General features: G+C 39.8%; 3 protein-coding genes across 7 annotated transcripts; all 3 read left to right on the plus strand.

The window, feature by feature from the left end:
• Positions 1-49: 49 nt before the first annotated feature.
• On the plus strand, positions 50-4,900 carry cpb1 (carboxypeptidase B1 (tissue)). Its single transcript, XM_020602341.1, has 11 exons — positions 50-469; positions 834-909; positions 1,210-1,334; positions 1,460-1,559; positions 1,657-1,758; positions 1,882-1,986; positions 2,079-2,189; positions 2,295-2,385; positions 2,838-3,040; positions 4,204-4,288; positions 4,533-4,900. Exons 1-11 carry the CDS (start codon positions 345-347, stop codon positions 4,718-4,720), a joined length of 1,311 nt encoding a protein of 436 aa, XP_020457997.1. The 5' UTR covers positions 50-344; the 3' UTR covers positions 4,721-4,900.
• A 639-nt stretch (positions 4,901-5,539) lies between these two features.
• Positions 5,540-21,430, plus strand: gyg1b (glycogenin 1b). 5 transcript variants are annotated; one of them, XM_020602321.1, is made up of 9 exons: positions 5,540-6,381; positions 7,043-7,309; positions 7,417-7,478; positions 9,401-9,533; positions 9,654-9,828; positions 10,691-10,853; positions 16,917-17,043; positions 18,753-18,975; positions 19,832-21,430. In XM_020602321.1, the coding sequence occupies exons 3-9, from the start codon at positions 7,472-7,474 to the stop codon at positions 19,979-19,981; spliced, it is 978 nt and encodes a 325-aa protein (XP_020457977.1). In that variant the 5' UTR covers positions 5,540-6,381; positions 7,043-7,309; positions 7,417-7,471; the 3' UTR covers positions 19,982-21,430. The 5 variants fall into 5 exon arrangements, with proteins under 5 accessions (XP_020457977.1, XP_020457975.1, XP_020457978.1 ...); XM_020602319.1 differs by having other exon boundaries at positions 7,043-7,215; XM_020602322.1 differs by having other exon boundaries at positions 7,248-7,309.
• A 545-nt stretch (positions 21,431-21,975) lies between these two features.
• On the plus strand, positions 21,976-25,445 carry LOC109961477 (D-beta-hydroxybutyrate dehydrogenase, mitochondrial-like). The gene is made up of 6 exons (XM_020602311.1): positions 21,976-22,179; positions 22,858-22,968; positions 24,160-24,301; positions 24,414-24,566; positions 24,956-24,984; positions 25,016-25,445. The coding sequence occupies exons 1-6, from the start codon at positions 21,976-21,978 to the stop codon at positions 25,199-25,201; spliced, it is 825 nt and encodes a 274-aa protein (XP_020457967.1). The 3' UTR covers positions 25,202-25,445.
• Positions 25,446-26,402: the final 957 nt, after the last annotated feature.

A 26,402-nucleotide genomic window follows, 5' to 3' on the forward strand; every position in this document is an offset into this window, starting at 1 on the left:
CTGTGGTGTTTAAACATGCTGATACATTTTTTTTCTACTCTGTAAATATACAGTTTGTAAATATATGAATAAAATGAAAAAAGCATGGCCCTAAGTTTTTTCTTATTACCCTGTTACAAATCATACAAATTTGTCACAAATATGTGTCATTAGTTAACAAATCATACAGAAATAACAGCTGATCTGAGTAATTACTAGGAATCAAAATCAAGTGACCTTGGCTGAATATTTCCACAAGCACCTTCATGTTAATCATCGACTATAGCTGCATCATGTAGGCCCACACTCCTCCATACAGCACCCAAAAATGGCAGGTGCTCAGTACATGATCCAGGGATTGGTGGATGGGCAGCAAGTCAAAGCTTATAAGTGCTGTCCCAGGCCAGATCAGCTTCACTGCCAACATGAAGGTCCTCCTGCTTTTTGGATTGGTGGCTGTCGCCCTGGCTGACATTGCACGCTTTGAGGGGTAAATTCTGAATCTTTTTTTTTTTTTTTTTGAAATATTGAATTTATTTCAGTAAAGCTCACATTTGCGGTATGCAATGGAAAATAGCTATTTTGTATTTCTCTATGGACTAATGCAAGACGGGTTAGGTCTACTACCCTTGGTAACACGGCTCACAGCAGCAGCCTAGATGTTCACCATGCCATAAATTCTTCAAAACACTGCACAACTGCTGTAGCTTTATGCAGACGCAGCTCAGCATATTCTGGCATTTACTTAAGTTCAGAGGTATAATTTTAAATATATACAGTAGAAACACATCAAAAATGTGTGAGACCATCAGAACTGTGGCCAGTCTATTTTTAATCTATTTTGTGGTCAATAGAGATCAACTCCTCCGTCTGAAGCCTGCGCTTGACGATCATGTGATGCTCATTAAGGAGCTGGCTAACAGCATCCAGGTGCCTGTCTGCTTTCACACATACATGCACTGCAGGGGTTTCACTGGTTTGTTAATGATGTAAAGGCTAAATTTGGACCTCCTTTTTGGAGCTGTTCTGAGTTTATCTAACACCTGTTCAGATGTGTAAATGATTTCTAAATGCTCCTTTCATGACTGTTTAAATCAAACATACATGCTGGTGTCTTGACAACTCATATTCATTCAACAATATATTTCAGCTTGTCAAATGAACGGCTGTTGAATTTGGTTTTCACACGTTTCAGTGTGCTCAAGTGTTTGATTTTGGCGCCATCTGCAGGTCGATTTCTGGAGGCCAGAGAGCCCTGAGCTGGTGAAAGTAAACAGCGAGGTGGATATCCGTGTGCCTGCCATGTACATTGATATGGTGTACACCATCCTGCAGCAGAATGACATGGAGCATGAGTAGGTCACAAGACAAAGGTCCAAATATAAACAAAAGAAATAGAAACCTTATTAAACATCCCCAAAACACTAGCATTTCATTTTTGGCTGATGTTTGAATGGTTTTTAAATTAATTTCTCTTCAGGGTCCTTATCGTGAATCTACAGACTGCTGTTGATGCCCAGAATGACAACAAGCCTTCTCCCAGAACCCACAGCTACACCAAGTACAACAGCTGGGACAAAGTACGAAACAAAAACATCTTGAGTCGTAAATTTCCAGTCCCAACTGGATTGCAATTTCCTGTTCTTATTTCCCATTTCCTGCCCCTATTAATTTCAGATCCAGTCATGGATTGCCTCCATCTCATCCTCCAATCCTGGTTTAATCAGCAAGCAGGTGATTGGAAGCACCTATGAGGGACGCCCTATGACTCTCCTCAAGGTATTTCAGGACTTACTTGGTATCTAAATATGAATATCAGTCTCAGATGTTTAAGGATTTTTAGACATGTTTGTAAGTCATAGCACATCTAACAAATGTGTTATGATGCTTTAAAAACCACAGCTTGGTAAGATGTCCAGCTCCACCAAGCCTGCTATCTTTATGGACTGTGGTATTCATGCTAGAGAGTGGATCTCTCCTGCTTTCTGCCAGTGGTTTGTCATGGAGGTAAGGTGAACACCAGGACAGACATGGCAAGCATTTAAACAGACGTTTCCACTGATTACAGCACAGAATATTTTTTTTGCAATCGCCCTCAGGCCCTGTCCACATACGGCACTGATGCTCAGATGACTAGCCTGCTCGACCAGATGGACGTCTTTGTTCTGCCCGTCTTTAACATTGATGGCTATGACTACACTCACAAGACCGTATGTTAGAATGCTATGCCTAAGTTTACTCTAATAGAGACCATTTGATATAAAATTTGTTTATGTTAATGAAAAATGTGTGTTTTATTATCTTGGGAACTTTAGAACAGAATGTGGAGGAAAACTCGCTCCAGGAACTCTGGATCCAGCTGCATTGGAACTGATCCCAACAGGAACTGGAATGCTGGATGGTGTAGTATGTGTAACATATGTGTATGCAGTTATACATCTTGTAACTGGTGAAAGAACAGTTAAAAAGCATGGTCAAAATCTATGATTTATAGTATGAACCACATCACAAAAGCCTTGGATCCTTTACTTCCCAAAAGGAAAGCATGTTTCTCTAGACCCTTCCCTCTTAGTAAGCACCCACACCTCAACCTTGTAATGCTTTCTGCTATAAATTTGCAGTGTCAATCGGAAACCACAAAAACCCCGATAATACTACTATGACATCATCAGCTGTTATTTTCTGTTACTTCAGGAAACTCCCATCTGTGCAGCATTAAACAATGGTTTTCTCAGGCTGTATAGTACTTTACATGGAAAATAATTGTACACTGTGTATAAAATTGGTGAACTGAACTTTTAAGCATATTCACATTTGAAAATGAAAAAAAAAAATGCTTACTGTAATTTGAATTTCAGCCGTTGGAGCCTCCAGCAACCCCTGCAGTGACACATTCTGTGGACAAACCCCTGAGTCTGAGATCGAGGTCAAGAATGTTGCTGACTTCATTCGCAGGAACAAGTCCATCATCAAGTCCTACATCACCGTTCATTCCTATTCACAGCTGCTGCTCTTCCCCTACTCCTACACCTATGACCTGGCGGCAGACCACAGTGAGCTGGTAGGTCATAAATATCTGCCATACATTACGTATTGTCTATACAGCTAAATAAATACTGTGACTATGTCAGCTAACTGGTCAGCCATGGTGAGTGTATAATTATTCATCATGGCCCAGTCACACATCACTAGAGTGCAGCATTTGCACTACATGTACACTGGAAATAGCTTTATTGCCCTGGACACACTGTAGATATGCTCACTTTTGGACAAATCTGGCTCTACATTTAATAATCACCAGATAATATCAGTGGTAAAAGCAGCATCAGTCTCTCACTCACTACTGCATTCTTTATGATTATGATTTAGTGGATAACAGCACTGGTTTAGCTATAAAATGATACTGGGTAAACTTCCAGCTTATCTTTGTGTTATTATCATGTGTTTCCAATAAGTTGTGCATCTCAGTTTGAATAATATTAGAAAATTCAAACTTTCAGAACAAAGGATCCCATGTATTGTGAATAAAACAAAAAAATAAATAGAATTTATCTAAAAGTGTCTCCAAATGTTTAAGTAAGAATTCAACCTAGTCCCATTAAACCCTTAAGTAAAGGCCACAGTTACAGCTGGAAACCATTTACTCTCTGCTCCTCAGCCTTATTCTCATAGGTTTTTCACCTCTCACTGGGGTGTCCGAGGGCGGCGTAGTTAACGCTCACATCCCTACTCCAGCTTTCACAGATACATCTCTGGCTCTGTATTACTCTCTCTCTCTCATGCTCTCTTTACAGAACAAAAGAACTCCAGGGATCTGTCTGTTCAGAAATATCATTTCTTATTTGTGAATGTCTCTGGGGGCTTCATTTCCTTATTGAAACTCACCAAGGCTTTTTATTATATGCTGCAATATCAGTAAACATTTTATGCACTGTAATGGATGCTGCACAGTAAAAACATATTTGCTAAGCTTATTCTCAGTACTAATACTGCCATTCTTACTACTATTACTTTTCACCATATGCACCATTGCTCAGTTCAGTTCACTACACTGGTGTTTAGCTGTTGGTGTTGTTGTGATTTTGAGACTACAGGAAGTTTGCGCAAGTAAAATACATAAAGTCATAAGTTAAAAAGGCTGAGGCTTAAAGTCCTAAGCAAAATGTTAATATCTTTTAATGGGTTCAAAACAGAACTGACCTTTGTTTCCTCTCTGAATTTTAGCTGAAGGTTGCTGAGGGAGCTTCTGTTGCTCTGAATAGTCTGCATGGCACCAGATACACCATCGGACCTGGTGCTGCAACCATCTGTAAGTACTGTGAAGAGTGCAGCTGCATGTTTCTCCATAGGGAAACTGTCAATTTTCCACATGTAGTAATATGCAATATGACCGTTTCACAAAGCACAAATGACTGCTAGAGGTAAGAAACAGCAATGGCTTATCAGTAGCCACAGCTCGGGATTTTTGGCGCTGAAAAGCAGCATGAAAACATCCAGACTGTCATCTGCATATCCCACTCTGACTAAACCCCCGACTCGATTTCTGCCCTCAGACCTCGCTGCTGGAGGCTCTGATGACTGGGCCTACGACCTGGGAGTGAAATATTCCTACACCTTCGAGTTGCGTGACACTGGTCGTTATGGCTTCCTGCTGCCCGAGTCTCAGATCAAGCCCACGTGCGAGGAGACCATGCTGGCTGTCAAGTACATCGCCGCCTACGTGCAGAAGAACCTCTATTAAAGAGGAAACTGCCAGGACCCCTGCCAATTCAGATCCTCTGTACCAGTCTCTAGCCTCTCCAACCTCTCAGCCATCTCTAGTCCGTATCCATGGATACGGGCACCACCCGGCACGTTTCCTGGCTGTGCTTGACAGAGTGTCTAGATGAGTGCAAACAATAAAATCAATGATCCATCCCCACATGCTGAATCAATTTTATGTGTGTATGATGTTATAGTCTCTGGTGAAATGAGCCTTCACTTTTTGCATGAAAATATAGGCAACAAAACTGTGATGTACACAACAAAATAATGCTTACACTTAACTGACCATCACTAATAGGCCAGAAAACATGTCTGCTGCATTTATTTTAAACTGGCTTTAAAATCCTTCATGATCCAAGAAAACAGGAGACAATGAACTTCAATCCGGTGTGTAGGCCCTGAACAATTTGATGTCCAAGTACTTGACTTCAAGAAACAAAGGGATCCACTAATTAACTGTATCAAGCTCTCTGAACCACTGGGATCCCTCTTTTTCAGGTGGCACTGCTCCAGTACGTGATAACCACAGAGTACTCCTTGGCAGTGTCTGCTCTGTACCAACCATCTGCCTGGGCGGAGAAAATAAAGCATCCAAAGATCTGTTATGGTTTGCCGTCATGCTTCCTGTTTTCTGCTTTTATTTTGGTTAGACTTCCTGTCCTGTGTCACCTCACCTGCACCAGCTTTATTCTGGTCTGCAATCACCATTCATTGTGTTCACCTGTCCCTCATTATCCTCTGCTCTCTTGTGTACATATTCTCCTCCTTTCCCTCAGTCTCTTGCTGATGCATTCTGCTTGTCACCTCTATTCACCACACCCTGCCTGTTTGCGTACTCCAAGTTTTTGTATCCGTCTCAAATCTGTTCCTGCCTTAAGTTTGGTTTGTAATTTTGTGTTTGTATTCTTGTCTGTCAGTAGTTCCTTGGTTCGTTTCTCTGGTTGGTTTTAGTTCTTTTTACTTTGCTCCCTGACCAATCTGTTTAGTTTAGCTTGGGTGTTTTTGTTTCATTTCCCTGTCAAGTGGAGCCTCTGCATTTTTTCCTTTAGTTCTTGTTCAGTATTTTTCTGCTAGAACTATTCCCCAGATTATTTTGGGTCCTTCTGTGCCTTAAGACTTCACAAGATCAGCAGGGAATTTAACTGCAATGGCACACATTTCTTAAAGTAATGAACTTTTTAAAAACAGTAAAAATGTGGCAAGAGACTTGAAAATTTTGTAGGTATTTGGCTGACTAGTGCTCATTGTTACATATAAACAGTGTAGTCAAGGGAATGGTTTTCAGTTTTTTTCCTCAGAGCCTGCTCTCTTTGAATAAATTAAACTGTAAGATACAGTTGGTCCCCTTCCCCAAAGTATTAGACATCTCCAAAAGTATCACTACACCAGCTGATCTGAGAATTAGCTCTAGAGCTCTACTGCACATGTGCCATACTCAAGGCCCGGATCATTTTATGTGGCCCTCGAAAGCTTAAAATGCGTATGGTTGTGTTCAAATAAAAGCCCAGACTAATTGAAAGCGTACACTGACCATAAACTACATCTTCCACATTGCCCGTCGAATTCGGGACCCGCGGAGTATTGCCATCCCACCACTAGATGGCAGTGTTTTACCTTCATTTAACCAGCAACTTCCAGGTAAGTGGAAATGAGAAATGCCAACAATGAATCCCAAAACGTCAAAGAAGAAGGCTGATACAGAAGGGAGACAATTTAATGAAATGAATGGAACAGAGAGATGTTTCTGGGGGTTTCTTCAAGAGGGAAAACCGATGTGTTTTTTGTGTCGTGAGGCAGTGTCGGTGGTGTAGTATAATATGCGTAGGCATTTCAGACCAAACACTGAGCTAAGTATGCTAAATTTGGCCTTCAAGAAAAACTAATTGTCAAAGAATTAAGACTGCAATTGCAGCAGGAAATGTTCAAAAAAGCTACAGCCAAAAAATCACGTTTGCTTGATGTTGGTGAGGCAAAATATTTTGCATTGAACCGAAACCGGCCTTGATGACTGAGAATCTGCACAGACATTTTGAATTGAATTTTCAAATTTTGTTGAGGGAAAAGTTGTGGCAATCTGTTCAAACTCATATTTCAGGTTAAATCGTTCAGTTTTAGACTGTTCAATAAATGTTAATCCTGTTTGGCCCGTATCTTTGACTGTGGTTTAATTTAGGGCCACATGTGATTGAGTTTGACACCCCTGCTCTACTGAAAACTAAAAATAATGCACTGTTGTGTAACATAAGCCACAAACGGCTCCGTTTGTCTTGTCATTGTCCTGCCATGTTGTTTCCACAAGGTGGCGACAAAATACCGACCGCTTTAGGAAGCGTTTTGTACCAGGTCTCTACTTTATTACATCGCCAGCATCGTCTCGACATTGTACATATGTTAAGGTGACACCAGCCAGTTGTTTGAATCGTCAAGATACGGAATGAAGTCACTGGAATGCAAAGCCACTTTCGTCTCAACGTAAGTTTTAGGAAATTTATTCTCAAATGTAGTCTTAACAGTTGGCCTGCCCGAACCGAAGTGCTGGGGGTGTGGAGGCTCAAGTTTAAAGCAGGTGGGTGTGTGGAGACAGTCACATGGCGCTGCCTCCGGGCAAACGGCAACTGTCATAGTGGTATAAATCCACCTCTGTATATTTAGTCAGTCCTTCTCTCCCCGCAGGCTTGTTGCGTCCTCGAGTCCAGGCTACGGAGTAGCTTCGACTTCGTCTTCAGTCATGGCTGGTATGTAACAGTTTAGCATTTTAACATTTTAAACTATGATACTGTCTGATTTTTATTTTTTCTCTTTTATACTTTAGTCTAATTCTCAGACTTTAATAAGAGCGACTGTAAATGGCTTGTATAATGTGAAAACGTCTGTTGCAGTTGCTCTAAATCTGTTGTAGGCTGCTGTTTGTACAGCTGCAACCTCCTTGAGTGAGCAGATAATGTAGTTTAAGGGACACTGCAAAAGTCCATACTGTCCCCATTTGGTAGCTAGGTCATTATACTAACTTAAAGGCATGTAGACTACTGTAGCTGTCAGCCCTGCCAGGTGACAGCCATACTGTAAATGACTGACCTTTTGCCCACCAGTTGGCTTCATTAACAGTGTGGTCTACTCTGGCATGTAGAGGAAAACACTGCTGACAACTTCTATTGGAAATAATGCAGATCAAATCAGAGCAAATGAGGATGGGGCTTTTTGTTTTTTTTTTGTTTTTTACCAAGACAGACATGTAACAAATGGTGTGTACAGAATAGAGCACATATTAAAATTAGTTTGACATAAGATTATGATCTGGGAGGATATTGAGCAACTTGCCAGGTGCTGCCAAGAGACAGGACCTGAGCTATACACAACATCCTCTCTACAGTGAACACCTATAGAAAGACAGACTACACAAACGCGAGGCAAAATGCAAGCACACTATTCACACATGTAGGAGAAAACGAACACTCGGAAGGAGAGCTGGATGAAGACAGGGAGGACAAAGATCCAGGTCCAAAACATCTGGAATTGGCAACTGATAACCAGGACATAAAAAGAGGACACTCAAGGAGTAAGCCACTAACTGAAAGTTGTGGCTCTTATCAGACAAGAAGGTCTCTAATATTAACAATTTGAGAAGGATCATGAACCTTTGACCCAGAAGTGAAATATAGAGAAAAGCAGAGCCTTCCAATTTTCAACAGATCCATTTGGAAATTTTATTGTTTCAAGACTGAAAATACAAGAACTTATGTAGATTGAGTGTTTCAAGACTGAAAATACAAGAACTTGATTGTCATTGTACATAATACAATGAAATTGCAGTTGTTTACTTCATATTATTGTGACAAGAAAAGAAGGAAATATAGATCTAGTAAATATAAACAAAGAAACATAAGGTATAAATAAAAACCAAGTTTCACAATATATACATTACAAATAGTTTGCATTTAACTTGTATATACAGTAGATTGGAACGCTACATTGCCAGATGTAATAATTTGTTTCAAAGGATCTACCCAGTTATACCCATATCGTTACCTTACATTGCAAAACTGGTTCCTCTTACATTGTGTTTTAAGCCAACTTTGTTTACTCAGTATTTCATAGTCTTGCAAAACATGAGATGTGACATTGTGATATTTGCAGTGTAGTTAAACTGCAGAACAACTTTCAGCTACTTACATCAAAGTTATATCTGTAGGTATGAGGTGGTCAAATAAGATTAGCCCCACTGTGTTGCATCTCAGCCACAACTCACCGCTTGGCACTTGGTGTGCTACTGGCTTTATTTGACGCACTTCTGCACTGACACCCATTTGGTGGTTTAATGTAGGAAACTGGCTGATTTTAAATGGAACGGAAGAAAAGAGAAATCCAAAATAAACAAGAAGACAGGATCAGTATCTATGTGGTAGACTAAGTTGAGATGAAGTCTAAGCTAGAGCACCCTGCATTAGACATGTGCATAGATCTAACTGACGTCTTTTCCCTATTGCAGCTTTATAGTAAATGATTTGGCCAGAGGAGTAGTAAGCACATCTGGTTTTATACAACAAAAGGCACACTTTGTTACCTTGTTGTTAATCTAGAAACATTTTAAACATCACAGATGAATGTTAATATATGATCCCTTGATCTTGTTTTTTTTTTTTTATTTCCTCTTTTACAGACCAGGCTTTTGTGACGTTGGTGACCAATGACAGCTATGCTCGGGGAGCCATGGTTTTGGGCATGTCCCTGCGTAACCACAAGACATCCAAGAAGTTGGTGATACTGGTCACACAAGTGTCGGAGCCTTACCTGTAAGAAGCCTTCAACCAGTGGCACAACATTTGTGAATCACACCCTTAAGCACGTCTGTCAAATATTGTTTTCCAGCTGGATTGTTGAAAGGTCCATTTCATAGTTTTGTGAATCATTAGGTCTGTCCTGAGAAGGATCTATGATGAGGTGCGGGTGGTGGACACACTGGACAGCGGTGACACAGCACACCTGGCCATGATGAAGAGGCCTGAACTGGGTGTCACCCTCACTAAACTCCACTGCTGGACCCTGACACATTACTCCAAATGTGTTTTTATGGATGCAGACACAATGGTGAGACTGTTCTGTATTGACCACTTGATTAAGTGCAGTTTCAGTGGAGTGACAGGCCCTGAAACATGACAGTTAGATGCACTATGTGGACAGAGCTTCTGATAATACTTTTAAAAAGAATGGAAGCTTAGACACGGGTCAATAATTAAGACTCTGCAGTGTTTCTCCTAGGATTTTTTTCTTTTGTTTTAATCATCAGTGGTGCCTGCAGGTGGGGGCGTGTTTGTACAGGAAAAATAAATGTTTGTGCTGCTGCGATTTTTTTTATTTTTATTTTAAGTCTCAGCATCGCCTTAACATCTAAAAAATTCCAAAATTGTGGCTCTTTTTTTTTTTTTTTTTTTTTTTTTTTTTTTTTTAAATGTGCCAGTAAAGCAAACATGTTTAGCTTACAGCTGCATTAACTTCTCCCTCTGATTTTTGACTTCAGGCGACATGAGAGTCAAAACGAACTCGAGCAGTATCCCCTCTTCTCCAACCTTGCCCTGTCTCTGAAACTAGGTCATAAGTGGCTGAATTTGTTTGTAGTTGATGCAGCTTTAATCATGAATGACTTTGTTATGCTTGCAAAAATCTGTGCTAACAAATGAGGCCACTTTGGAGTCATTTGGGTGAGGGAAAGCTGACACCACAGGCTTGTGCTTTAAGCTGATATTTAATTTCTTAAAAATGGTTTGAGCACATTTTTTTGTGTGCACAGACAATTTGAAATAGTTTTATATCCTGATCTCATGGCCACTGAAGATTTGAGACTCTTCCCTGCAGATGTCAGTTTGGTACATCATCACACTGTTTAATTAGATGCTGTACCAGGTGTGTGAACATGTTTATCTGTCTCTGCTGGTTTGTGTTTACATGACAGGTGCTTTCAAATATAGATGAGCTGTTTGATAGAGAAGAGTTGTCAGCTGCTCCTGACCCTGGCTGGCCCGACTGCTTCAACTCTGGTGTGTTTGTTTATCGTCCCTCTTTGAAGACTTACGGCAAACTGCTTCAGTATTGTACCGAGCACGGCAGCTTTGATGGTAAGAGAGAAGGAATGTGCTTCTTGATATTCTCATACACTTTTTTTGTGCTGAAACTAGTTTATCAAAAGACAATTGTGAGAAGTGCAGTTTTCCTATGTCACTGCAAATTACATTAGTTTGGCTTTTGGACTGGTTGTTGGATAAAACAGGTAATTGGAAGACAAAACGTTAATGTGCAACAAATAGTTTATTTTACAAACTAAAGATTCACTTGAATGGACCATTATTTGTTGGATAAAACAGGTAAATGGAAGACAAAACGTTGAGAATGTGCAACAAATAGTTTATTTTACAAACTAAAGATTCACTTGAATGGACCATTATGTAACTGATACTTAGCTAAAAAATGGTCTCTAGTTTAAAAGAATAGTTTGACATTTTGGGAAATGCCAAAACGTTTCTTAATGAGCTTTAGGGGTGCTTGTTTTCTTTTCATATTGGGCTATTGAACATGTCAGGCTAGCAGTTTTCTGCAGTTTCCCCTATATGCTCTGCTAAGCTAACACCTCACCTAGTTTCATAGTCTCATTCATTATCAAACACATACAAGAAAGAATTAATAGGCGAAGAAGTCTGGTTTACCACTTGGTTTAATTTTCATATCATTAGTCTTCTTCTGGTCACACACAAACCTTTATGCTTTGACTGGATTTAAGTTCTATAAAGTTTTTATAAATGATGTTAAAGTGAGTGTGTTTATCTTTTGCTCTCAGTAAGGCCTTTGTGGAGCCTGGTGTCTGGACACAAGGCCCTCCTGTCACAGACCATCTAGCTCTGAGTTATTCTCAGGGGCTCACTGGGGTGGGGGTTAAATTTGAGAGGCCCTGTTTTGCCCAACTAGCCCTGGTGACATTCAGCAACTTGTATTTGAGAGGCATACTGTTCTGTAGCTGAATTGTGGTTGTTGTTTAGGCTCCATATCACTTACTGAACAGAGTATTGGTCCATACTTGTAGAGTAGTGAGGTTCTCATACATACTGCAGGTTTTATTACTTTTCTGAAAAAGTTGCAGCTCTTTTATAAACATTACATAAATCCTCTGAAGTCCAAACTCTTACCATAAAAAAACCCAGAGGTTTTCAGTAAATATTTTCTATTTACACACCCTTTTTAAACACTCAAATGTACACAATTATTTTACTTCAGTTGAGCTTCAACACAGCTTTTAAAAAACGTTCACGGTGCCTTGTTGAACTAATATTCAGCTGGCAGCTTGTACGTGTATAAATATGTTGAACATCTGACAGTGTCCTGCTTTTTCAACTTTCAGTCTAACACAGAGGCTCAGGAGAAAACTGATTTATTTTTAATCACTGCTTGAGTGTAAACTTTTCATGGCATTTGTAACTTATCTTTTCACCTCTGTGATGCTATTAAAATTAGGATTTGATCAATATTAGTTTTTATACTATATTATCAGTATAATTTTTTTTGATATCAATATATTAATGTTTTAAATGGAAGCTTATAAGAAACTTATTGCTTCAACTGTAACCAGGATACAATATGCACTAAACATATTAAAATAAACATGACAGTGCTCTCTAGTGGACAATCTATGTAATGCAGACATTACTACGGTAAGTTATTTCCCAAATGTCTTTGGTATTTCCAAACCGATTTCTTGTTGCTTATACAGGAGTAAATCTTATCTCAAGTTCCACTTAGATTTTTTCAGTGATTGAAGTTAGATCATGTGAGGACCATGATAACTGAGATGATGCCATTCAATGAAGCCCATGTGATGTGGTGAAAAGCTCCAGTTAAGGCTAGCAGGTGACTTTAAGCTAAGATTGTGTCCAAGTACGACTATTTCCAAAGTCTAGAATGACTGCCAATGCTGGTTGGACTTTAAACAAACTAAGTTTCTTAGGGTGGCACTACTAAACAGAGGAAGCATTGTGTATTTAAATACAACAGGATGCAACCTTGGTAGGGCTCAAAAGAGCCAGGGCTTGTCCGTGTTCTTAGCAGTGAACCTTTCCAGCATTAAATGACAAGTGTTCCTCTTGTAATATTGTGAAAGAGACTCCATCGGGGAGATCTCCCAACATAATCAGAGTCCCAGATAAAGATTCCTCTTTGTCCTTAAGGGGAAAAAAAAATCATTTTTAGTCTTGTATATCCAATCGGACACCAGTGTCTATATGCCTGATGGCATGCTAATGAGTAAAGCAGCCTTATTTATAGCCAGTGATAGTCTCTTCATGTGCACTGGGGCGTGAGTTGAAGATTTTTTTACCTTTAGCATTTCAGTTCTGCTCTGCTCTAAGGCATAAATGATGTAACCCTTCCTATCTCTCTGTAGATCATAGATAATATGGAAAAACTGCAGAGAAATAGTGAGAAACTGTTTCCTGCTATTGAACTCGGAGGCTCTATTCTCTGCATCTGTGCTTTTGTTGTCTGCTGCCAAGACAAACTGGCAGAGTTGGACTCTGTTGAACTCTGCTTATCCCCTTGATGAAATGAAGACACTCAGCCCTACATTAAGTTTTGAAATCCCCACTGGAGGTTGTGGGTTCGGACAAACAGTAGCCATGTGTGTTATTTTAAACCACAGTCTGCGGTTTCAGAGACTGTACAGTTCTGTACTTTCTAGGAGCTACAGTCCAGTGTGAAAGTTCTATAAACAGCATCTCATGCTAGTCCAGAGACTTTGCTGAAGTAATTCAGCATGAGTAGTCAGATCTTGTCATCTTTTTGCTTGGCTCCAAAATTTTGTTCTGGCTGCAGATTTAATGATGCAACAGAGGAGTCGTTAACTGAAAGAAGTTTGTAAAGGTTCAGTGTGGATCTGGTTGTATACTTGACGTGTAACTGACCTACTTAACCATTAAACGTGTCCGTGCAGCCGCAAGCTGTCGCCCCGAGTTCTGTGTACATATGACGCTGCTATGACAAGGCCTGTCCCAGTTCTAAACTAGACAAATGGAGCGAGTGGCAATTCATCCCTCTGATCATACTGGAAGCAACTCGAGTAAAATTTAAAATGAGTGTTAAACCAGAGGCCCCCGTTCACATCTCCAGCACACAGACAAAACATTTTAAATACTTGTCTAGTTGTATTATTTAAAGTTGACTTGCTACTTGTGTTTCAGTACCAATATCAAAATGAAACTATAGTCGTTCAAATTCCCACACTTACACTTTTTTTTTTTTACAGCCGTCCACTTTCACTTGACTGGGTAGTTTTGGTAGTTGCTTTACAAAAGGAAAATCCTGCTAAAGCCATTTGGCAACAAAAGGTAAATAAAATCATGCACTTAGGGTATAGAGAACAAATAAAACTCAATGGTTAAATAAACGGGCATGACACTCCCCTAAAAGGCCTGTGGTGTTGCTGGGCATTCTGAATTTGAAATGAACAGAGTATTGAAGGTCAGTGAGCAAACAGCTTGCAATCAAACTAGGTCAACATCAGTGAAATAAATTTACAGCAAGCCTGATAGTTAGTTTTTAATAGCCATTACAGTTTGTAAAGCTGGAAACCTCGCTCTCCAACTGTTTGTCTGGACTGATCTCAGTCACCTGCTGACTAATGTAGATGAGCTTAATAGGAGGGACCAGTTATATACACTACACATTATACATTACAGGAAACAGACACACTTCAACTCTCTCAACTTTATGTTGACACAGTTATCTGAACTTTGTCCTTCCTAAAAGCACATTTTTAAATTTTTGAAAATGCTCTGCATAAGTGAATTTAAGTGATATGATTTAGTCGATAAAATACTTAAATTCAAGCAAATGTGTGCTTTGTGTTATAGGCCAACAGTTTTGAGAAAGGAAAAATCTGAACTGGAAAAATATGAAAATGCCTCACTTTATGGACATTTAGTTTTATATAACATTTTCAAAGTATGGTACAGATTTTGTACTGTAGAACTGCTTATCACAGTAGTGAAACCACATCTGAGTTTTTCTGAATTATTAGATTTGTGCAGATTATCTCTAAGCCCAGTATGTTCAATAGCAACAAACCAATCAATCAAAATTTATTTATATAGCACTTTAAAAGCAACGTCTGTTCGACCAAAGTACTGTACAAAGGCAATGTAAAAACCAGAAATAATATCAATAGAGAAAAAAAACACAAACTACACAAAATCAACAGTTATAAGAAGAAAGCATCAGACAATACTATGTATTAAAAGCCACAGTGAATAAATATGTTTTAACCAATGGTTTAAAAGTTGTCAAGTCTGTAGATCTAACATTAAGAGGTAAACCATTCCACAATTTAGGAGCTGCAACAGTAAAAGCACGGTAACACCAGCGTTCGTATCTGGCCCTGGGAACCTCTAAAAGAAACTGGCTCAAGGATCTGAGTAATCTAGCCGGTTCGCGCCACCTCACCAACTCGGCGAGGTAGGGCGGTGCCAAACCATTAAGAGCCTTAAAAACAAAAATCAATAGCTTAAAATGAATTCTAAAACGGACTGGAAGCCAGTGAAGAGAAGCCAGTACCGGGGTTATATGGTCAAATTTCCTAGTACATGTTAAAAGACGAGCAGCAGCATTTTGGACCATTTGAAAGCGAGCGAGAGACGACTGATAACACCAAGGTACAATGCATTACAATAGTCACGTCTAGAGGTTATGAAAGCATTGCGATCTCAAAATCATTAAAAGAAATGACTTGACTTTACTTAGCAACCTCAGGTGAAAGAAACTAGATTGTACGACAGCGTTGATTTGCTTGTTGAATCGTCAAACATTACCCCTAGGTTTTTTACAGTCCTCTTCAGATGATGAGCCAGGGGTCCTACGTCATGGTTAAAAGCAGCAAATTTCACCAGATCGCCAAATAAAACACACTCCGTTTTATCCTCATTTAACTTTAAAAAGTTCCGCGCCAGCCATGCTTTCAGGTCTGTCAGACAAACAGTGGCTATAGAGACATTGCTCCGGTTGCTTTTAATGGTAAATATATCTGGATGTCATCAGCATAGCAATGGAAAGAGAAGCCATATTTCCTTAGAACTGATCCTAGCGGAAGCATGTACAGGGGAAAGAGAGTTGGGCCAAGTACAGAGCCTTGGGGGACGCCACCAGAGAGGATAGTTGAAGAGGAGGAACAGTTACCAATATTAACAGAGAAACTTCTATTTGTGAGGTAAGATCTAAACCAATTAAGAACAGTACCACGAATTCTCCCACACTGCTCCAAGCGAGATATGAGGATTTCATGATCCACTGTATCGAAGGCAGCAGAGAGGTCTAAAAGCACCAGCAGAACTAGATCCCCAGCATCCTTGGCCAACAAAATGTCTATTAATTTTTAATAATGCTGACTCAGTACTGTGTTTTGGTTTAAACCCAGACAGAAATTGCTCCTCGATGCCGTTATCTGCCAGAAAAGACTGGAGTTGAATAAGAACAACCTTCTCTAAAACTTTAGACATAAAAGATCATTTAGACAGTGGTCTAAAATTGGAAAACGCTGAAGGATCTAGATTCGGCTTTTTAAGAAGTGGCTGGACAATTGCTTTTTTGAAAGCATCTGGAACTGAGCCTGTAGTCAAACATAAATTAATTAGGGCCAGAAAACTAGGACCTATAGACTCAAACATCCCTGAACAGTCTTGTTGGCAGGAAATCCATAGAACAGTGCTATGTTTTCATGTGCAAAACCACTTCTGATAACACAGGCAAAGAAACAGTCTCAAATTGATCAAAAATAGCAGAAGACGGGGGAAGGTCAGCTGGGTCAAAAGAAGTTGTAGTGGAGAATTGCCTAATGCTAGCAATTTTGTCAGTAAAATAATGAAGAAAACTCTCACATATCTCAACAGATGCCTCAGGATGAGAGGTAAGTTTACATGGGCTAATGACTGAATTAATTAGATAGTGATCAAAACCTGAGGTTTGTAGCGATTACTGGCGAGAGAGAGTTCGATTTTGCAGATTTCACCACCTTTTGATAGTCCAACAAGCAGTCCCTGAAATGGCGAAGAGAAAAGTAGTTTATCCATACTGTCAGACTTCACTATGCCCTTTCCACAGATGACTAAGTCATCATGCATTATATTGATTGTCTGCCTTTGTTGCAGGAGGAGACCAAGGCATTTTGAATGGCTTCTTCAGTAGCTGGGCAACAGCTGACATATCGAAACACCTCCCCTTCATCTACAACCTCAGCAGTATAGCCATCTACACTTACCTTCCAGCATTCAAGCAGTAAGTGTCTGTCCACTGTGGTCTTGTTTCTGACAGACATTCACATTGTAGCTAGAGGTGTCTGAACATTTCATTTTGGTGTTTTTCTACTGCACTATATACTTCCACAAGACAGTTGTATTATAATACAGCTGAGCATGAGACTGAGCTCTTTGCACATGGGATGCAAAGCCAAGGGGTAACCAAATACTCTGTCACATGAGCATGTAGTCACATCGTGACATGACACCAAGTTACAAGTGAGATGAGCAATAAGATTCCAGCAGCTCTGCCAAAGTGTCCCCCAGCTGGCCTCAGCTCTGGGTTGGATATCCACCCTAAGCTTCCAACAGCTGATACCAAATCCCAAAATAGTGCAGTTTATTTAAAGGCCTTTTATGTTCTCCTCTAGGACTGGTTGTTGCACCCATGTCTGAAACTCTGTCCTCTTAGAAACAAACCTCATCAACAAGTGCTTAGGTTTGGCATTTCCTGGCAACCAAATCAGGATGACATGGGTGATAAACATGTGCTTAGAGGTCTGGCGAACACTACAAAATAAACCCCACAGGGCCAGATTTGTTTGTCTGTGTACACGTGTAGTTTTCCAGAACACGTCCATATCTTTGAGGATTGTCCTAATAGACACGGTTTAACATAAAGCAGTCGAAGACCACAAAAAGTAAGGCACTGCCTCAAATATTGCAAAACATTTTATATAAACTTCACTGACCTTCTATATAGAAGTTTCATTTATACTAAGCCATGCAGTGTTTCACAGGAGATAAATAAAACATGACGCAATGTACACGTTTTGTCAGCAACACATAATCTTATAGTGCCGTACAAGTGAGTCCTACAACCCGGAACTGAGCATTTTGCACTTCCGGTTCCCTCGCTCTGAAGTTGGTGGGTTTTTTGGTTTTGATGCCTGAATTAAGGTCAGTGGTTAACACGAGGCCCATACACTTTCATGTTTTGTTCTATGACACAAGATACCTTAGTAAATATGCCACCCGTGACTTTTAATGCTTTTTAGTGTCTCAAAGATGGTGGTTCCTAACAAGTGGCTAAATGATACTTCAGAGGCTGTTTGGAATATTAAACATCATCCTGAAAACAGACTTGTCTACTCACTAGCTCGTCTTTACAGCATTATTTTTAAACTCGTGCACTTGCAAACTATTCTGACAGCCATGATGACTAGGAAAGGATTTTATAGAAGAAGTAAGTGTGCTAAATCTGATTACAAGTTGGAAGCTGTGGTGGTGAAGCTGAAGTCATGGGCGGTGTAGTTTGTTTATAGCCTAATGGCAGCTTTTCATGTCTGGCAATCATTTTCAGGCTTCAAAAATCCATAAAAGTGATGTTCACTTGTGAAGATTATCTTGCCGAACAAAATGTGAAAGTGTCATAAGTTGCTGTTTATCACAGAACTTATTTTCTGTAATAATCCAAAGGCCTGTGGAAGAAAATCATGTTGGCTTTTTGTTGAGGGAACCAGGGTGATGCCAACTTCCAGCTTGGCCTAAAATACATCATCCCTATGGCACTTAGGTTTAGTCAGGTGTGTTTTTCTGTTACATGGAACCATATTATACAGTGTTTGTTACAAATAGCATTTTCAAAATAAAAATCATTTAAGTAACAATTGCAGTTTGAAGGAGACAGTTCACAAAAAAATGAAAATCTTATAAAGCTAGTGTTAATCTTTTTAATCATTATTTCAGATATGGCAGCAATGCCAAGGTGGTCCATTTCCTAGGGAAGACCAAGCCATGGAGTTACACATATGACCCCAAAGCCAAACAGATCAGGGGGAGTGTGCACGAGGCCACCGCACACCCCACCTTCCTCCAGGACTGGTGGACCCTGTACTCCAGTGCTGTGATGCCCATGCTGCAGAAGCAACAAGGAGACAAGCCTTTCCAGCCTTTCTTTGGTTGTATGGAGGTGAATAAATACACTCGTACACACACAGTTGGACCTGTAGCCTGGGTTTACACTGCAAGCAGTTTGATGTATCGGCTAATACAAATGGATAACATTGATAATGGGCAGATTTAGAAATTAAAGTGTTTAAAACCATCAAATTATGTATTTTTTGTTGTATTTTTTCCCACAAACTACCATCAATTTATGGGGTTGCATTTATACAGCCAACTCAATTAATTAATAGGATTACTTCAGAGCTAACTGTTGAATTTATAGATAAGTATACAAGGCAATGGACAATCACAGAAAATCAACCAGCTTCCATAGGATTTCCAAAATGTGATATAGCCAGTGTCTTACAACCGTTAAACATTGACACTTTGACCAAGGTTTCCTGGTTGACTAGCTCTTCTAATTAAAGAAAAGGTTTGATAATTTCAGTGCTAGAGAATATGTTGGGAAACAGAGTGTACAGTTTTTATGTAAATGTATTTTGCTGTCATTGTTTTCAGCCTAATTTACTCCTGTTTTATTTCATTTTACCCCAATTCTTAAGGATTTACCTCATTTCTGTCTTCCTATTCATCACATAAAGTCCCAGTACAGTGACACTGTCACTTTTGAGAATGTACAGGTATGGAGAAAATGATGTGGCTTTTTATATACCTTGGCAGTCAATCAGTTTGTTGGCACCAGGTGTAATGCTGTTGCTAGTCATGTTCTCTAGAATCAGAAGCTTCTGCGCGTTTGCCTGTGGCCATTAATTTGGAAAGGCTATGTATGGCGAGTTCAGCGCTTTCAAAAAGCAGTAAGCGCACTGTCATTTTCTGTTTTTCGTTTCTTTGTTTCACTATTTTTTTATATTTTTGCTCAGGGTGAGGGCATCTCTTCTCATGAACAAGCCCCCGAACCCCAGTTGTCCTCACAAGAACGGAAGGAGAAATGGGAGCAAGGTCAGGCGGACTACATGGGAATGGACTCATTTGACAATATCAAGAGAAAGCTTGATACTTTTCTCAAGTAAAGAAGGAACAAAGCATGAAATTATGAAGTTTAAAAGAATGTCACAAAGGTCTTTAATGGCAATAATATGAAATGGATTGCATTTTTCTTACAACTTGAAATGAGTTGTCTCTCCTACCAGTAGCACTACCCCTTCATAATTCAAAGACCATGCAATTTCAACAGGGAATTAAGATTTGATTTGATTTTTTTTTTTTAATGAGGTAACCCCGGAAATTTGAAGATTTGCAATATATTTTCATCTCGGTGCTCTTTTTGTAAAAAGGAAATGGCAACAAGAGCTGAACTGGGCCTTTTGTGTCTGTTACTGTTTAGGATTTGCAATCACTGAAATGTACATTCATTTTTCAATTTTTTTTTTTTTTTTTTACTATGTAGTATTTGCAGGCTTCTAAGCATAGATGTAGTGCTGCCGGAAAGCACTGGAACTACACTCCGCCACTTTCTCTTCCCAAGAGAGGGAAAAAAATTGGCCTTCTTGCGCAATCTGCCTGAAATTCATAACGTTGCATTATTGAGCATTTGAAGATCCAGTCCTCACTAAAGTTAGCTTTGCAAAATGGAATGCTTCAAGTCGTTAAAATTTACGATGGTGTGATTGATTCACAACATCCCCTCAAACAATGCATGCTCAGATGCGCAGTTGGTACTTGTGAGCATTTTTGTTCAACCACGTAACGTGCTGAGACATACACAGACTGTTTTATCTGTGAATGAGCAGTGGTAGGTCTGTATGACACAAGCGGAGCACAAGATGGCCAAACTGTCACATACTGACCAGTCGCAAGCCCTACGCACAACTGAGTTCGCTGTTGCTGGTTGACATGTAAACCAACATGAAGCAGGAGGAGCTCAGTGAGCATTCAGTACATTTTGCATCTAATTTCTTGTAGCTTTAGTATGCATTTGATGACTGATCATGAAAAATATTGGGGGGGACAAATTTATATTTTGGGTGGAACCTGTCCCCTGTTGATAACACCCTAGTAATAAGATTATCCATCTATGGCTATAACATTCACCCTGTGACAGAGGGCTATTAATGCGCATTGTTATTCTGGCACCAGAAAAAATGGGTTTAACATTTGATCGTGTGGACAGTTGCATAGAAAGTGTTAACATGGCCCCTGAAACAAGCCACAACTTAACTGTGCACATGCATGCATGCATCCATGTCATGGGTCCAGTGCTTCATCAAATAGCGCTACACCTCTGCTTCTGAATGTTAACTTTGGATATAAAAACATGTTTACAGCACTTAAAGCCAGTATGGTCACAGAGCCATACATATAGATCTTCAGTGCCTTGGTGTCTTGCTCCCCCTACTGCATCAGCTTGTGTTCTTGATTTGCAGCTTTTCTTGTTAGCTGTACTATGTATTTCACCTGGAATTATTAAAAACTGTAAAAGGAGTTGGTGAAACTGATACCACTGAAATGGTTTTTGTGTGTGTGTGTGTATAAAGGTTATGACAGTCATACAGTGGATTCAGAAATTATTCAGACAGCTTCACATGTTGCACTTTAACTTGTACATGTAATTTAAAATGGATTCAATTAGCTATTTTTGACCATGCATCTATACTCTAAAACCTATCTGCAATGCACCCTGGACTGAAGGGACGCTATGTTGCTGGTTCATAAAGGAGGTAACATCTCTGGAGTAAATCCACCATGGAAAGATTATCATGATAGTTGTACAATTCTAGCTATCTTGACACCTTTGAATTACCTGTATTCAGCTCCTTCTACAGCATGACGGTCTGGTTATAATGTCCACATTACCGTTGATACTAACCCTAAACCTTGTAGCTTAAGTAAACTAATGGTAACCTATATCCATGCCAGTGATGTAGCACCCCTTCAGTTCCAAGGTTTATTGCTGCCGATTCCGAATAAGGTAAGAGTCTGGCATCTAACCCCACCCTATTTCCTTATTCCACGGTCAAGTATACTTGGATCAGTACACAAGGAAAGCAAACAGAATTCGGTCAAGATGGCCTCGCGTTCCGTTCTCAGAGTGGCATTTCTGGTCTCATTTTCTGTTCTTCTGACAGTTGTGCTGGGTTTTGGGCTGCCTCCTCTACTGAATGCAGTTTTGGGATTACCAGAGATGAGTGTGACTGAGTGTATAGTTGTGATGTATTTAGTTTTTGTGTTGGTTGTTGCAACACCTCGAATTCCCAGAGGATTGGTGGAGGTAACACTACTGCTTGCTTGGACTGTTATTTCCAACACTAAATATATAATACAGGGTTATTCAAAAAGAATGAACCGATTTCATTACGCAATATTTTATTAAGGAAAAGTAATAAACTCCAGCCAAGTCACAAGTATTCTACTCACAATCAACTTTTATTTCCTGTCTTACAAGTGTTCAATGTGGCCACAACAACAGCGATCAACTCAGTGGATCGTGGTATGCTAATATGCGCCTGGAAGAATTCTCTTATCGCATTGATGTTGCCCGTGCTGCAGGTGTTGGCCTTGTAAGGCAGGAAATAAAAGTTGATTGTCAGTAGAATACTTGTGACTTGGCTGGAGTTTTGTATTACTTTTCCTTAATAAAATATTGCATAATGAAGTCGGTTGATTCTTTTTGAATAACCCTGTACTATACATATGACATTTAATAGTTACAAATATCACAGTAACATTTAAATGTGCCACTTAATCACCCATTACATTGTTACATTGAATAAGGCTATTCATGTGTTTTAGCGTTATATTGCTCTAGTGAAAATTGTTTCGATTATTTGGCTGGCTGCCTGTTGACGTTTGCTGCAGACATTTTCCATTATCCCACTTTATATACTGTACTTGTGTCTCTCCTGAGAACAATGACCAAAATCTCAGTGTATTCTGCTCCTCTCTGCAGGTGAAGGGGAAAGCTGTGTTTATCACAGGCTGTGACAGTGGATTTGGCAATGCACTTGCCAAACATATGCACAAGATGGGCTTCACTGTCTTTGCTGGGTGTCTTCTGAAGGTAGGGATTAAACATACATTCAGGAGCCAGTTTGAGTTATTTTCTGCAGTTGCTCCTCTTACTTATGGGGTCTTCTAGGTTCCATTCTGGTCCGCCTTGCTTATTTTTATTGTATCTACTTCCTCTAGGGTCCATTATTATGAAAACATGGTCTTTCCTTCCACTCCATTTCTATGCAAATGACATTCAAATCTACCTACCAGTGAAGGGGAAGAATTCCAATGCAGCCCATTCTCTTTCTGCTTGCTGAAGTGATATTAAATTTGGCTCTCACTTTTTTTATTTTAACACAATGAAGTTAAACACGGTTTTATTTAATGGTTCGGGCTCTACATGCTCTGATGTCCTTGATCTTGATGTACTTGACCCCATGTTTAAGGGTCAGTAAGAAACCTTGGAGTGATTCCTGACAACTCTTTAAAACCTAAGATAAACATAGTGGTTAGGTTTTTTCCAGTTAAAACTACTTGTTAAAGTGAAACACTCTCTCTCTGATTCTGAAAATGCTATTCATGCTTTCATCAGTTCAAGAATTGACTATTGCAGCTTTCCTTATTTTGGGGTCTCTCAGGCTTTTGTTGTCTAGACTTCAGCTAGTTTAAAATGCTGCTGCTCATCTTATGACTACTCAAACATGAGCATGTTACTCTGGTGTTGTCTTCCCTTCACTGTCTCCCTGTTCAACAAAGTTATTTGTTTTTAAAGCCCTGCATAATCTTGCACGTCAGTATAATTCAGAGGTTTTGCATCTCTGTATCCCAGGTAGATCTCTTAGGTCATCCAATCAACTTTTATTGGAAGCACCTAGATCAAGAAACAGTTCGGGGGGGGTTAGTAGCCAAGGCTTAAAATAGAGATGTTTTTTCAGTACAACAATTTGTGTCATGGCCATGGTTTTAATTAGTAGACAACTTATTTTAAGACACTCAAACTAAAAGGGCACTTCACTAACGTGTTTGTGTTCACAGTGAGGAAAGTATTATGTTTTGCCTGAAAAGAGTTGCTAAATGGACAAGCATGTTGCTACTTCTCTTTCAGGCTTTCATAAATGAACATAGCTGTATTGTATTTCCTCAGCTGTATTGTTTGTTTCCCATCATCTGCATACTTTTAAACATATTTTTAAAAGCTATGATGGCATTTTATGTTAACATGATTTGAGGTAACTGAGAAGACCTCTCATCTGTGCAGGATAAAGGTGGAAAGGGTGCAAAGGAGCTGGAGGAATTTCATTCAGATCGCATGAAAGTAGTCCAACTGGATGTATGCAGCGAGGAGCAGGTGAACCAGGCTGTGGAATATATTAAAGACAACCTTGAGGACTCTGAAAGAGGTAAATAAGAAAACCGCATTAGCACCTGTCTTCACTCACTCAGATAAAAGAACATCAGTGCTCATTCATTCAGGGAATTTTTTGTGACTTTGTCTCACTGTTCATGACCCAGGTCTGTGGGCTGTGGTGAATAATGCTGGCATGTCAACATTTGGAGAAGTGGAGTTTACCTCCATAGACACCTACAAACAGGTGTCAGAGGTCAACCTGTGGGGCGTGATCAGGGTCACCAAAGCTGTTCTTCCATTAATCCGCAGGGCCAAAGGTAAACCACTGTTAAAAAAAAACAAAACATGTCCAACTGAATATTAGACATTATCATTTTATCACATATTAACACAAGTTAAATAGCGTTCAGACCAGCAATGAGGTGCACTGCTTTTAATAAGATGGCAACATGTGACTCATTAAGAAGCAGTGATGTAGTTCTGTTATGTCTCTGAAGACAGTCAAACTACGGACCTGGGGGATTAACAGTCTGAGAGTTAAGCTGCACCACAGATCCTTAATTTCCTTTTACATCATTCTATTGCTGGTTGTGATGCTTAAACCTTTTCATTTACTATTTACAGAGAGGCATCTATAGAGGATTGGATGCAGAAAAGTATCAAATCTTTTACACATTTCTGACACTTTTTATCTGACTGACTGCAGGCCGCATTGTGAACATGTCCAGCATGTATGGGAGGGAAAGCCCACTTTGAGCACCACATGACTCTGGTGGGCTCTTACTGCAGCACCGGACATAAGGATATGGCTCCTGTTCTTGATGACATCACTGACGCCATTGTGTCCAAGCGTCCTTACACACGGTACAACCCCACAGAGTCTCACTGGTGGATCAGATCACAGCTGATAACCCACCTGCCTGGCGCCATATCCGACTTACTCTACTTCTAAAATGTGTTCCTTTGTTAGCTCCCTCCATTTCACCCTTGGAATATAGCTAGCCACCAGTAAATGTTTCAACTACAGTACATAGCACTATGCAGATCTGCAGACTTTTCCTGAGGAGGTTCTCTGCTGTGTATTCCTCAGCACTTTTATTTACTGAAAAATTGTTAAAACAATGTTAAAAAATATATATAAATGATTGCACTTTGCTTTTTCTATTGGGGATGCACTGCAGGTAACAGTCTAGATAAGAACCCTCATGATTAAAATGCATTACACTGTATGTGTACATGTAATGAATAAGTTTCAATAAAACTGTAAAAGATTTAACAGAGTGGTATTTAGATATATAATACCATGGCTAATATATTCCCAGTGTGATGGTCACTGAGACAGCCTGTTGCGTGCACCCTCTGTGCTGTACGGAGTGTTCACAAGAAAACGGAGTACAGCATGTTAGTTTATCAAGTACACCTAGCTAGGTCTGTCTAAACCCGTGGTTCTCAAAGTGTGGGGCGCGCCCCCTAGTGGGGGATAAAGACATGACAGGTGGGGCGCAATGAACAGAGAAAATTATTAATGGGGGAAAAGAGTGGAACCATAGTGCAACAATAATGGTTTAACGTCGGCATGTTAACTGCAGCGCAACAATATAAGGAAACTTTCACACAGAGGGCCAATAGTGTACGTAGTGGGCATAATAACGTAACTGGATAAATTTGTTACATGGACCACAAAAAGCTGGCGATTCAGCGCAAGCAGACAAAAAAATGACAGGCAGTAACCTTATCAACCATGAAGCCAGCCAAAAAGAAAATATGATGAAGCCCATCTTGCGCTTGGATTCATGGGAATGGTGGGGGCAGAGGAGTATGGGACGCCGAATGTAAAAATAGCACTTACACTAGTTTTCTCGCATTTAGCTGAATGTGACAAGTTTTCTCACATTTAGCTAAATGTGACAAAGTCTAAATGTAAATGTTAAATATAAATGTAAATGTTAAATGTCTCGCCAAGTGTAAAACTGAATTACAGCGCAGCACACAGCCCCGCCCATTCAGCATCATGGGCGGGGCTGTGTGCTGTACTGTATAGTCACATTCTCAAGTGTAGCTCAGTACAAATCTCAGTCTTTAAGAAGAAGCATGTGTGTGCATCTGCAGGCGTCCAGTATCCTATCTACCCGTTTGTAGGTGGGATGTTGTGT

Source organism: Monopterus albus, unplaced genomic scaffold, assembly GCF_001952655.1.
Source record: "Monopterus albus unplaced genomic scaffold, M_albus_1.0 scaffold55.1, whole genome shotgun sequence".
NCBI lineage: Eukaryota > Metazoa > Chordata > Actinopteri > Synbranchiformes > Synbranchidae > Monopterus > Monopterus albus.

Bases quoted from the DNA above. Each gene is read 5' to 3' on its own strand.
- LOC109961477 (XM_020602311.1), top strand. From the start codon at position 21,976: ATGGCCTCGCGTTCCGTTCTCAGAGTGGCATTTCTGGTCTCATTTTCT. The intron at 24,302-24,413 runs GTAAATAAGAAA...TTCATGACCCAG, and splicing joins CCTTGAGGACTCTGAAAGAG to GTCTGTGGGCTGTGGTGAAT. The intron at 24,985-25,015 runs GGGAGGGAAAGC...GAGCACCACATG, and splicing joins TGAACATGTCCAGCATGTAT to ACTCTGGTGGGCTCTTACTG.
- gyg1b (XM_020602319.1), top strand. From the start codon at position 7,178: ATGAAGTCACTGGAATGCAAAGCCACTTTCGTCTCAAC. The intron at 9,829-10,690 runs GTGAGACTGTTC...TTTACATGACAG, and splicing joins TTATGGATGCAGACACAATG to GTGCTTTCAAATATAGATGA. The intron at 17,044-18,752 runs GTAAGTGTCTGT...TCATTATTTCAG, and splicing joins TACCTTCCAGCATTCAAGCA to ATATGGCAGCAATGCCAAGG.
- cpb1 (XM_020602341.1), top strand. From the start codon at position 345: ATGGGCAGCAAGTCAAAGCTTATAAGTGCTGTCCCAGGCCAGATCAGC. The intron at 470-833 runs GTAAATTCTGAA...TGTGGTCAATAG, and splicing joins GACATTGCACGCTTTGAGGG to AGATCAACTCCTCCGTCTGA. The intron at 1,759-1,881 runs GTATTTCAGGAC...TAAAAACCACAG, and splicing joins GCCCTATGACTCTCCTCAAG to CTTGGTAAGATGTCCAGCTC.